Here is a 13,149-nt window from a genome sequence, read left to right as displayed (position 1 = left end):
CGGGAACCCCTCCCCAGTGCTGTCAAATCCACGCCAGTGCCTTGCACACACAAATGCCACCCCTGGGAGTTCCCCCTTTTGAATACCAAGCTGCAGCGCCAGTGTTGTTTCTTCCCTCTGTCAAGCTGACACGTGAGCTGGTAAAAATCCCTGAGCTCACATCCTTCCCAGAAATGCCAGTCAAAACCCGAGCAGCTATTCACCCAAAGTACCAATTTTATAGTTCTGTGTGTCTATAATCTATTTACCAGCATTCCTACTTCAGTATGTGCCTGTTAATAAGATTAGTAATTAAAAAGCTTGATAGGAATTGGCAAGCATAGCTTCTCCGCCTTTCCCTCCCCTCCAAGCCGGGCTGGCGTGGAGTCTGAGGCAGGGCTGGCAGAGTCCCTCAGGGAGCGAAGGCAGGAAGGCTCTGCTGAACCCTCTGCCGGCAAGCAGGCAATGGAGAAATCCCGGCCGCTGTGGGACAACCCCCTGCAGTTCGTTTTCGCCTGCATTTCCTATGCTGTGGGGCTGGGCAATGTGTGGAGGTTTCCATACTTATGCCAGATGTACGGAGGAGGTAAGTGCAGCGTATGTTTCTTGCTTCCCCTGAGGAGGAGCGTGGCAAGCTTTAAACCCCAAAATATGTTGTCCACTCAGGAAGGCCCGGGGCAGAATAGGAGGTCAGGCTTTCTGCTGGTGTGCAAGCTCTTCTGCTGCTGCTTTGTTGTACATATTGCACTGGGACAGGCTGCCCAGGGAGGTGGTGGAGTCTCCATCTCTGGAGATATTCAAGACCCGTCTGGACTCCTATCTGAGTGATATGTCCTAGGGAGCTGCTTTGGCAGGGGGGTTGGACCCGATGATCTCTCGAGGTCCCTTCCAACCCCTGTGATTCTGTGATTCTTTAGCATAAAGCTTTTACCTGGCAGCTGTCCCCAGACAGCAGCCTTTGTTCCCTGGAAGTGCAGTGAAACAGTAGGAAGGCCCATGTTTTCTGACAGGATGGAGGGACAGTCAGAGATGTAGATCCCCATGGTATTGATTTGTTACTTTCTTCCTCATGGAACCACTCTGAAGGCATCAGAAGCTAGTTCAGTTCCATGTCAGTTCACTTGGAGCACATCGAGGGAGGGAAATGCTGCTGCTGATTTAATTTAAGGATCATCTCAAGTTGCTGTCATTAACGTGCTTTTTTTACACAAAGCCTTACTTTAGGAGGTGGTAATCTGTCTGTAGACCTGCCTTGAGGTTGTCTGAAACTCCTTAATCAACAGGAGTTCCGCAGCTAAAGCCTCCTGGGAAGCTCTGAAAGCAGGGAATAAATGGGTTTGGGCTCCAAAAAATAATACAAAAGGAAGTTCTTTGAAAGTTTATCCTTCTCCTAGGTCCTAACTGAAGAAAGTACACCACCGGCCACAGATATTCTTCCTTAGTAATCAAAAGTCAGTTAATTAGATTAATTTACAAAAAGACACTAATCATCTCTTCTAGTATACAGCTGCCACTGGTTACTGACCAGATTTTGAGGGATCCTTATAAAAAGCCTCCTGTTTTAAGACATCCCAGCTTTACACTGCTTCCCACACTGCATCCATTGCCACAGTGCTGGACCCATCTCAGCTGTGCATGGAGTGACATGACGAGCGTCTGCCTCATTTGCTTCTGCTCTGCTTCTGCCCCCTCTTCCTCTCTGGAAGAAACATGAGATGTTTAAGTGCCTTTTGCTTGTTTTGTTGGCTTGTGGCTTGCTTCTGAACGCACACGTGGTGGTAGGAGTTGGATCATGCTGGTTGTTGAACAGCCAGCCCAGTGCTGGGACAGCGTCCGAGCTGCTCTGGGGGATCAGGTCTGAAAAGCCCAGGTACTGCACCAGGGAAGTTACAGTAGAAGCAGGATGCTGCTGTGGCTGGAGCTTTCCCAGATGTTTCAGAGAGCAGGAGTGAGAGGTGTGCAGCACCTCTGGGTGTATTCCCCCACGCAAATGCTCTTGAGGGTAAAAGGACGTCACGCCTGACACTGAACTCCAGCGCAAAGCTGGAACTGGGAGTGTTTCTGTGCACAGTTAAACCGGGCGGCGTTAGTGCCCTGGCAGACAACCTGGAGGACAGCAAAACTCAGACACTGGGGTCTTCACAGGGTTTAATCCTCTTCTTACCAGCTGTCAGTAGTGTAGCAGGTGGTGGAAATTCTCTGAAATGTAACCAAAGCTGGAATGCTCAGTTAACAATGGAAATACATATATATATTCAATAAACCCAAGTATTTTCTGAAAAGCATGTTTTATAAGAGTACTTTCTCTACTTTTGTAAGTCCTCCTGAGTTAAATTTCCCAGGGGAGAGGTGGCTCTCCCTCCTGTGAGATTAAAACTCCTGACAGCAGGCTTTGCTTTTCTCAATTGTTTTTCACTGCCCTCTTAAAAAGGATTCAGTGGCTTTCCTGGGGTTTGCAAAGCCTTGTTATCAGGAACTTAAAACCTGGATACAGCAGGCACTGGGCTTAAGAGGGATGCCAGCTACTGCTTTTGTTCGACATCTTCCCTGGAGAGATGCAGAGAGCCAGTCCCTGTCCTGCCCAGCTGTGCAATAGAGCTCTTATCATTGATGATACTCATAAACAGGGTAGTTTCAGACTTTACGACCTCCTGCTTTCTCCTTCATCAGCATATTGCCCCTCTCCTTGCTCACCTTCAGAGAGCCTGACCTGAACAGTATGGGGGTGGGTGGGTGTCAAACCTCATGGATGCGTTTGAGTCTGTCAGTAAGAAAGCTGAGCCAGGCTTAAATGACTCTGGGATGGGTTTACAGCAGGGCAGGTGCTCAGCCTGCAGCAAGGATGTCCCTGAGCACCAGGAGGGAAGCTGAGCAGATGTGAGGGTGTCGCTGGCCTGGTACCTTGGCAGGATCCGGGGCAGGTTGGATGGGGCCCTGGGCAACCTTGTGTAGCTCCAGGCCTGGAGGTTGGTGTCCCTGCCTGTGGCAAGGGAGTTGGAGCTCTATGATCCTTGGGGTCCCTTCCAACCCAGACCATTCTATGATTCATTGCGGTGCCGACTTCACTGTGGTGCCAGCTGCAGGGCTCTGGCCTAGGGCCTGGTTTTTGGAGGCAGTTGGCAACCGTAGGGAGCAATGCTGTGTGTAAATGTGCAGGGAGGTCCACGGAGATGCAGCTGAGGAGCTGGTTCATACAGGTGCCCTGAGTCGCTTATTTATGAGGCATTTTGTTTGAACCCTTCATGAAAAGCAGTGTCAGGGACAAGATCTGCTTGCAAACTGGGTGTGGAGCAAGGGACAGGGTGCTCAGCCCTGGCACCCCCAGCTATGGAGGCCTTTGGGGTGAAAAACAAGCCTGGAGAAGCTCCCCCTACTTGCAAGGTGGCAAAGCCAAGGACAATGCTGCCAAGAGGGTGGGAAAGCCTTCACAGAGCACCTAATGCTGATTTTCCACCCCTTTGCCATGTATATGGCAAAAGTTCCCTTGTACCCCCCCCTTCCCGGAACAGAGCAGCTGCCAGAGCTCTTGAACCTCTGACAGCTCCCTTGCAGGGTAGGAAGTTATCTAACAGCCTAACAAAGGGGTTGTTAATAATGACAGAGCCAGGAGGTGGGAAATTAATTCCCAGAATAAACCGGATTATTTCTCAGTGTTTATTTCCAGTTCTTTGCCTCAGTCACTGCCTGGAGTTCATTCCACCATGGAGCTGCACCAAGCCCATCACCAGGAATGTTAATGCTGCAGATTAAATCCTAAATAAGAGATATTTACGTAAATATTTTTGGCTTGCTGCAAAAAGGGAAGCAGGAAAGCCTTTGCAAAAATCCAGTGCTTGGCTCAGTCAGCAGCTCCTTCTAAAGAGAGCCCCAAGTCTAGGACAAGGGGTTTATTCTTTTTCTGGCAGAAATTTAAGCCGAAGCGCATCCTGGTTTGCTGGGTGGGAAGGTCCTTTTCCCCTTCCCTGCTGTTCTGCTTCTGCAGGAGCATCCCCACACCCCTCCGTGCTGGGGCAGCGAGGGCAAGCAGACATGGGGCAGGAGGTGGCTGTGTGCCTCCGTCCCAGGGTCTGCTCCTCAGCTGGGACATTGGGTAAAATCAGTCTTTACCCCTTTGCTGGCATTTGGGAACTCAGCATTGAGGTTTTTTTGGGGGGTTGTTGCAGTTTAGGGTTGGCTTTGCTTGTTTTTTCTAAGCCCAGCCAGCCTTCAATGTTACCCAAAACTTCATCCATGATGACACAGCTGTTACCCTTTTATTAAGCGCTTTGGTGCTGCTGCAGAACACGGTGCACCCGGTCCCCTTGTCCCTTTCTCTCATTATCTTTTACAAAGTTTGGCTGCTGGTTAGTTACTCGTTAACAGCCCCAGCCCCGAACATTGCTCAAGCCGCCCGTGAAGCACCTGGGCAACCCCTCAGTGACAGGGGAGGTGGCAACCAGCACAGGCACAGTTTAACAGCAGAAATCCCAGCACTGCCAAGCGCCCGTGGAAAATCGCCTGTGCCCAGGTGCTCGGTGCCCACCAGGATCTGGGATGTCACCTGAAACCCCACGAGATGTCCCTCAGGGTTGTACCACACCCTCAATTCGCAAAGTGGCCAAACAGGAGACGACTCCAACCTGCCTCCTGGGACACTGATGGGGCGGTGATCTGACCAGAAACCTGGTGTTTGTTCAGCTGCTGGAGGCTGCCTCTTGGGTTATTATCTTTTTTTGTAGGTGGCTTTTTGATCCCATATTTTATCATGCTGATCGCCGAGGGGATGCCACTGCTTTACCTGGAGCTGGCCGTGGGGCAGCGCATGCGCCAGGGCAGCATCGGCGCCTGGAAAATAATCAGCCCTTACCTCTGCGGTGTCGGTATGTTCTTGGCTTCCAGCTGTATTTTAAAGTGCCCCCGGGATGGGGGGGGGGGGGGGGGGGGAACATGGGTGATTGTTTTTTTGAATGGAGAGTTTTGTCTTTCAGTGAAGAAATTGGGTGGGAACTGGGGCTTTACTGGGTCTCAGCAGACTGAGCAGAGTTTACCCAGGCTCACACCTCCCCCAGCCCCCCCCACCCCTCCCACCCCTCCCCAGCATGCACTCACCCCATCCTTCACGGGGTGTTGGGGACAGACCCTGTCTCGCTTTACCAGGTCCCTGGGTACAGAGATGTGAGTCTCCCTCCCAAAATCCCAGTGTGAGGGCCAGCACTTAACCCAGCTTCTGGGGCTGCCCACGCTGGGCTTTGACCCCAAAGTTTTATCATCTTGACAAACTCCGTGCTGAGTGATAAAATGGGGCCTTAACTTCCTACCAGCACTGCCTACAGTTCACCAATCTCTTAGCTACGTTCTTAAGTTACTCAGTTCCCCTGATGCCCAAACCACTTCTAACTTGCTCACACACACACTTTGTTTCTCACAAGATGCTGAACATTCACTCCCCAGGTGCTAAAATATAAAATCTGGCCCAGGTTCACCCTGAGGAGGGAGGCTGTGGCGACAGGGCCATGGCCCCTGCACAGGACATTGCTGGGCCCTGGGTGTTTTGGGGTTTTGTCACTGACTGAGCACCTCCCTCTGTGCTCACAGGTGTCGCCAGTGTCGTTGTCTCCTTCTTCCTCTCCATGTATTACAACGTGATAAACGCCTGGGCCTTCTGGTACCTCTTCCACTCCTTCCAGGTAGGTGGGTGCCCGGTGGCACAGCTCAGCCCCTGCTGTGGCTGCAGAAGGTCATGGTGGCTTTGCAGCGATGCTGGATGTTGTCCAGCACCATCCTCAGCTGGGGAGGAATAAAAAGCTCCCAAAACCCACACACAGGGCTTTTCTGGGGTGAGAAAATGAGGTTAGTATGTCACTCTCCAGGGCGATGCCAGGGGCATCAGGGTTTCCTCTCTAGATGCAAAGCACAATGGGCTTACATGGGCCTCAGTGGCCAGTGTCCTGCACCCTGAGGTGAGCCTGTCCAAGGGCAGGGGAGGGGATCAAGAGGGTCACCCCCAGGGAAGGGAAGCAGAGGGTGTCTGTCCATGGGGAGAGGGTCATCCCCGGGGGAGAGGGACAGAAGAGATCATCCATGGGAAGAGGGTTACCCCCAGCCCCAGCAGCACAAGCTCCCCTTCATCCCCCACAGCGCTCAGGCTCTCCCTTCCATGCAGCCGGCGGGCACTCACCCCATCTCCCTCCTCTCCCTCGCAGGACCCGCTGCCGTGGGCCACTTGCCCCCTGAACAGCAACCGCACGGGCTACGAGGAGGAGTGTGAGAAGACATCGTCCACCCAGTACTTCTGGTACCGGCAGACCCTGAACATCTCTCCGTCGCTGGCCGCCAGCGGGAGCGTGCAGTGGGAGCAGGCGCTCTGCCTGACGCTGGCCTGGCTGGTGGTCTACCTCTGCATCCTCAGAGGCACCGAGTCCACCGGCAAGGTGAGAGGCAGGGGGCAGCCTCGCAGAGCCCCAGCAGGGCGCCGGGAGGGTAAAACACCACAAAAACGGCAGCAGCCGCGGCTGCTGTTACCTGGGGTTATCCCAGACATCCCCCTCGGAGCAGCCGCCCTTGCTGCCTCTGCTGCCCTGTTAAGTTGCAATTAAAGACAACTTATTAACAGTTAATGATATTTAGGAAAAAAAAAACCACCAGAAAAGTCCTTTAAACTCAGCCACCTCTGCTGCGAGACCAGCCGCCAGGCCCTGGGGAAAGGCACCTGCTGCAGCAGGAGACGCTTCGGGGTTTTGCTCACTTTTTACTCACAGAAGTTATGAGGAAAGGGGGGAAAAAAAGGCAATGTCTCAGCTGAGCCAGTGCTAAGAAGCAAGCCGAGGGCTGTAATCCCCAAATCGTCTTACCCAAACACAGACAGCCAAGAGGCTGTAAACTAAGAGCAGCCTCTTAAACTTGGGGCAGCTGGCTGTGGGGGCAAAAAAGGAAACAATGAATAGCCAAGGAGCAATGGAACAGCATTTGTGAAGGCAAAGGCTCATGGGGGAATGCAGGGGGCTTCCCCTGCATCCCTTGTGCAGGACCAGACACAGGTTTGGGCAGGAGGCACAGGGATGGCTGGGGAAGGTGATGCTGCTGCATCTCCGGGTCTGTGACAGGGAAACACAGCTGGCAGCACAGGCAGGTGCAGGTCAGAGGAATATTTGGTAACAACCCAGCCAGTTCTCTGCCTAAGGGCTTGGGAATGCATGGTTTTGGTGAGTTAGTTTCTGGGTGAGCCATCAGGGTACAGCCTCTTATTTTTCCCTCAAGGGGCTTTTTCCAAGGTTTGGGATTGAACATTTAGATTCAGCTTCAGGGGTTTGATCGAAAGCTCACGGAAGATGACTGAAAGATTTAATCCCCCCCATCTGCCATCTGGGTTGCATGAAGTTAAAGTTTTTTTCCCCCACATTTTAATTAAAATAGTTTCATTCAAGTTTGAATTTTACCTTTTATGAGGTCCACTCTGCTTCCTCCTAGAGCAGATGATGGGTGACGTGTGCCTGATGCGTTCTTGATGGATGGTGGCAAACTGGTGTTGCAGCACTAAATGCTGCAGAACTGAGTTTGCAAATGCTGCAAATATTTGGGGGGGAGAGGGAAGAGGGGGGTGGTTGTTCTTATATTTCCAATCAAAGTGAAGACCCCAGGGAAAAATAGCGATGGCCCTTTATTAATACAAACTTGTTTCTCTAAAACCTAAACCTGAAGTTAGATTTATCTGAAAATATTTCCTTAAAGATTAATGCAAGGTGGCAAACATGATAACGGGGATTATTTATGTGAAGGGAGAGAGAAAGAGATAATCTGCTGTGCTCAGTTCTGCGTTTTCTTTAGACCAAGGAATCTCCCCTCCTTCCCCAGGTCGTCTACGTGACAGCCTCTCTGCCCTACTGCGTTCTCATCATATACCTCATCAGAGGGTTAACGCTTCATGGAGCTGTGAATGGGCTGGTCTACATGTTCACACCAAAGGTAGAGGAAAAAAAAAATAACCACCTCAAACCCAGCCACACACCGATTTTTTTCATGAGGTGCTGTGAGTTACCCGAAGCACAGGGCTTTGAGAGGTGCTGCTGCTCCTGTTCCTTACACTGGGGTATTTTTGCAGCAGTAGCTTCTGTCAGACAGCTGGAAGCCCAGGTTGGGAGTGGCTGTTCCACCACGGCGCCCATGAGATGCTTCCTTTCTCCCACCCATTAACAACCTGTGACATGTCACTTCCAGACCGAGTCGTAACCCTGCCCAAAACCCACCCTGGAGATAAAAGGGGTGTAGGGAGAGGGGGGGCCCATCCCCGTCTCCATCCCTGCAGGCTGGAAGGGGCAGCGCCGGCCACCAGCACACGGCTTCACGCTCCCGCTCTCCCCGTCTGGTTTTTGCAGCTGGAGCAGCTGTCCAACCCCAAGACGTGGATCAGCGCCGCCACGCAGATCTTCTTCTCGCTGGGCCTGGGCTTCGGCAGCCTCATCGCGTTCGCCAGCTACAACGAGCCCAGCAACAACTGCCAGAGGCACGCCATCATCGTCTCGCTGATCAACAGCGCCACCTCCATCTTCGCCAGCATCGTCACCTTCTCCATCTACGGCTTCAAGGCCACCTTTAACTACGAAAGCTGCATAAACAGGTGGGAGCCCGGCCTGCCGCTGCGTTTTCCACAGCGAGCCGCTCTGGGGGAAGGCGAGGGGTGGGGGGACCGGGGGGGGGGGGCAATGCAAACAGGTACCACCACGCCTCCTGCCTCCGGGTACCACCGCGCAGCGCTGCCCGGGCACCAGACCCGATGCTGCTCTAATCAAGCGCAATTCAAAGCAAGGCAGAGGTGAAAGGTCACAGCTGATGTGCCTTTCCGAACCTGGGCTGGGTCCAGAGGATGAGTTTGCTGGGGAGTGAGTTCCAGCTCTTTTCACCCCACACCCAGGTCCCAGCACATGCTTTGGAGGGGGTGTGGTTAATAAAATGCAAGAATGCTCAGATCCTCCCACAGCTTTAAGGCTACACCCCGTGCAGGGAGCTCAGCCCCCTGGGCACTGATGCTGTGGAGGTGCCCTGCAGCCTGTGGGGTGGTACCCCGAGGCAGGAGGCTCGCACACAGTGCCTGGCACAGGGCCCGTGGCAGTTACACTTTTACTGGTATTTTTACAGCTCTCAGTCTGTCTGTTGATCAGAGGAAAGCAAGCTGCAAATTCCTGCTCCTTGCCAAAAGGCTTGTTAAAATGGTGGGGTGTGGATGTGGGACCAAAGGGCAAAGGGGAAGTGATGCCAGCTGGCATTGGCCAGCACCCAAAATACCCACCTGGGAGCAGCAGTGTGGGTGCAGGAGTGGCTTCTCTGTGGAAGCAGAGATGAGCAGAAGGCTGCTCGGATCCCAACATCATACTGGGAGTACCACAGCTCCCACCTAGGGAGATGGGAGCCCTGGAGCCAGCAGAACATCCCTGTGTGAGGGCTGATGGAGGAGGGGACAATGTGTAAAACCAGCATCAGTGTTACTGCTTGGCCTGAACGCCATTCAATTCCTATAACCTTTCCCAGGGTGATCCTGCTGCTGATGAATGCTTTCGACCTGGAGGAAGGCTCTTTAACAGCAGACAACCTCAACGAGATGAAAGAGTACCTCATGGCCACCCACCCACAGGACTATGCCCAATTATCTCCACAACTTAAAAACTGCAGCTTGGAAGCAGAACTAGATACAGTGAGTCACTGCTTTGTGCTTGCGCCAGGGCTTCACTCTCCCCTTTACTCCCCACTGAGCCCTGGCAGCCCCTCAGCCCTACGTGGTCACATCCCATCCTTCCATCCCCCCCAAACCCAGGAGCCACCTGGCCAGATGGTGCAGTGGGTCTCGTTTCTGCACCTTGGGAGGGACAGGGGGCACTGGCTCAGCCCAGCAAGGGGCCGGCTTGGCTGGTTAGCGACCGAGCTGGGTGGTGATGCAGCTGGACTGCTGGCTGTGGGACAGGGCAGGTCCCACAGGTAGGAGGCAGATGTTTTCACTACAAGTGGGCCTGTACCTGTTTCTATCCAGTCTGAATAAACCAGGGAAGATCTCGTCTGCTTCTGCTGTGCAGAACTGCCACCACGGGTGTATTTTGCTGTCATGGAAGGTCAGTGTCATACCGGGCTGAGGAGCTGCCCCCCTAACTCAGTTCTCTCTCCTTCCCACTGGCAGGCCGTCCAGGGGACAGGACTGGCCTTTATCGTCTACTCTGAAGCCATCAAAAACATGGAGGTGCCCCAGCTGTACTCTGTGCTCTACTTCGTCATGCTGCTGATGCTGGGCATCGGCAGCATGCTGGGAAACACCGCCGCCATCCTCACGCCGCTGACGGACAGCAGGGTCATCGCTGCCCGTTTCCCCAAGGAAGTGATCTCAGGTAAGCACCTGCCACGAGCAGTGAGAGGGCCTGCAGGGAGAGAGCACCATGTGCATGCAAAAGCTTCGGTGTCCCACAGCTGTCCTGGGTCCCTCAGGTGGAGCAGATGCCCTGCAGAAGGGTTTGGTGCCGGCGCTCGGGAGCTCCTGCCCAGCCAGCACTTTCCCCAGGGAGCTCTCCAAGCAGCAGGGCTGTCGTAGCCGTGTTTTCCCAGACTTGCCAACACCCCACAGCTCCTTCAGGCTGGTGTCTGCTGAGCGCTGAAGCTCAAAGGGCCAGGAGACATGTCAAGACAAGCAAATGGCTCTGCAGTCACATCACCAATATCCCAACTGTAAACGGGCTCACTCTTTGGCCCAAAAGCGTAACACAACCCTGTTTGGACATGGAAATCAGTTGTCTCACCTTAAAACCCATGTTAGCCGGATGCCCAGCAGTAACAGCCCAGCGGTAACCGCCCAGCAGTAACAGCCCAGCAGTAACAGCCAGTGTGAAGCCATAGCTAAGGCTGTAGCTAAGCCTTAGTTGTCTTTGCTGTGCTGAAGTGCTGTGATGGTGCAGGCCTAAGGAGCAGCAGTGTAAGGACACACCAACCCATTCCCACACCCTCACAGAGCCAGGACTTTTCCAAAAGGCAAAAAAAAAAAAAATGACCTTTAACCTCTGAGAAAGCTGCTCCCCACAGAAACCAGCAGAAATCCCACCAGCATTTTAGCCCCCAAGGACTACACAACAACTAGATTTCTGGGTGTAACTCAGGGTCCTGGCTTTATCCATACAGGTGTCGTGTGTTTCCTTAACTGTGTGATCGGGCTCATCTTCACCATGGAGTCCGGAAATTACTGGTTTGACATCTTCAACGACTACGCAGCCACCCTCTCGCTGCTGCTCATCGTGCTGGTAGAAACCGTTGCTGTGTGTTACATCTATGGGATAAGAAGGTAAGAGCCTGGACCCTCCTTTCGGCACCGGCCAAGCCACGGGGCCAAGAGTGGAAACACCACCTTGGGGGGCGTGTGGGGGGGGAACATTTCTCCTATGCTGCAGTGTAAGCAGCGTGCACCTCCCCCACCCTGCAGCCTGTGCTCCTTTTTCTGCTCCGAGGGGTTTAATTCGGTGGTGGCTTTGCAGCAGCTGGGGTTAAGGTATGGGCTGGGCACGGGCAGCTGTTCCCAAACACATCTGGGTTGTGGTTTTGGGTTCTTTTCTGTTGAAACGCAGATTCGAGAAGGATCTTCACACCATGATCGGACGCAAGCCCAGCTGGTACTGGAAGGTTATGTGGGCTTTTGTTAGCCCCTTGCTAATCGTGAGCCTGTTTATATTTTACCTCACCGACTACATCCTCACAGGGACACTGCAATACCAAGCGTGGGATGCTGCACAGGTACCGTGGTTTTGGTTTGGGGTTGGTTTGGTTGGGGTTTTCTTTTAAAACTCTCCTTAACTCCTGCAAGGGCACAGCCTTCCTTCCCAACTACATCGCTCCGCGAAACTGCCTCCTGCAAGCTTGCAGCTGAAGTCAGGGCAACTCCTTAAATTAGTGGAAAAAGTTGGGAGTACAATGGGAGTAATTTCCCCACTAAAAATCTTAATTGATCCTTTCAAATGGCAAAAATCTAATTCAGGTTGGTTGAAGACCCTGCTCCCCCCATATCTGGAAACCACTCTTTGAACAGAAAAATTTGTTTCCAAGTGTAGCATTTTGAGTGAAATCAGGGAAGTGGGAGAGGGGCTGTAGTGACAGAACCAGGGACAATGTCTTCAAGCTGAGAGGGCAGGTTTAAGTTAGATGTTAGGAAGAAATTCTCCCCTGTGAGGGCGGTGAGGCCCTGGCACAGGTTGCCCAGAGAAGCTGTGGCTGCCCGCTCCCTGGCAGTGTCCAAGGCTGGGTTGGATGGGGCTTTCTTTGGGCAGCCTGGTCTAGTGGAGGGTATCCCTGCCCATGGCTGGGGTTGGAACTAGAAAAGGTCTCTTCCAACCCAAGCCAGCCTGTGATTCTATTTACTGGCACTCCAGCTGTGCTGGAATGGTTTTCATGACCTGCTCTGGGTTTTATAATTTCCATCAACATTTTTCTTCGTGGCCAAAGCGCTTTTGTGTGAACACTGACCCGCGTACGTACCCCGGGGGCGTTACTGCTGGGTAAGCGACCACCCGTTTCATGACCTTTTGGGGAACATTCCTAGCTCACACAAAGAAATTACACCTATTGTTTTCATGTCACTGCTGATTTGGGACCCGCCTGCCCTCCTGACTGGCTGTCAGCAGCGAGCCCACAGGCTCCAGGAGAGGAACACAGGGACCTGACAGAGGTCAGGGCCCAGCCAGCTCGTTAACAAACACAAACCGAGCCAACACCAAAACTTGCAGCAAATTATTCCCCAATATTTTTGTCAGCAGCTCCCTTCTTGTCAATTTTAAGCTTGCAGGACTTGACAAAGCACTGAGGCTGCTTCAGCCAGCGAGTGCTTCTCAGCTGGGCAGCTTTGCTCCAGGCCTGGCTCAGGACACTGAAAACCACAGCTCCCACCTTCTCTCCCTTGCAGGGGCAGCTGGTGACAAAGGACTACCCGGGCTACGCCCTAGCAGTGATCGGGCTGCTGGTGGCAGCATCCACCATGTGCATACCACTGGGGGCACTGCTCACTCTCATTCGGAAGAGACTGAAGAGGGAAAGAGTTTCAACTGTTGCATGAACGCTGCTGGCAGCCGGATTTGTGAAGATCTTACCCCCATCGTCAGTGAGTGGGCGCTTCTGGAAGACAGCAGCGACCATTATTTGTAGCAGCTATTTATAGAGTTGAGAATCGTGGGTGCTATA

At 53.0% G+C, this 13,149-nt stretch overlaps 1 protein-coding gene across 1 annotated transcript; it reads left to right on the top strand.

Annotated features, from left to right (window-relative positions):
- Positions 1-444: 444 nt before the first annotated feature.
- On the top strand, positions 445-13,024 carry SLC6A20 (solute carrier family 6 member 20; the record flags this gene model as incomplete). The annotated part of the gene is made up of 11 exons (XM_084260860.1): positions 445-565; positions 4,698-4,838; positions 5,554-5,645; positions 6,162-6,389; positions 7,810-7,920; positions 8,331-8,572; positions 9,481-9,643; positions 10,121-10,325; positions 11,107-11,266; positions 11,547-11,712; positions 12,875-13,024. The coding sequence occupies 11 exons, from the start codon at positions 445-447 to the stop codon at positions 13,022-13,024; spliced, it is 1,779 nt and encodes a 592-aa protein (XP_084116986.1).
- Positions 13,025-13,149: the final 125 nt, after the last annotated feature.

The sequence above is a fragment of the Gallinula chloropus genome (assembly GCF_964237585.1).
Source record: "Gallinula chloropus genome assembly, chromosome: 2".
NCBI classification, from domain to species: Eukaryota; Metazoa; Chordata; class Aves; order Gruiformes; family Rallidae; genus Gallinula; species Gallinula chloropus.
Note: the sequence above shows the minus strand (reverse complement) of the source record. Positions and strands in the feature narration are given on the sequence as shown.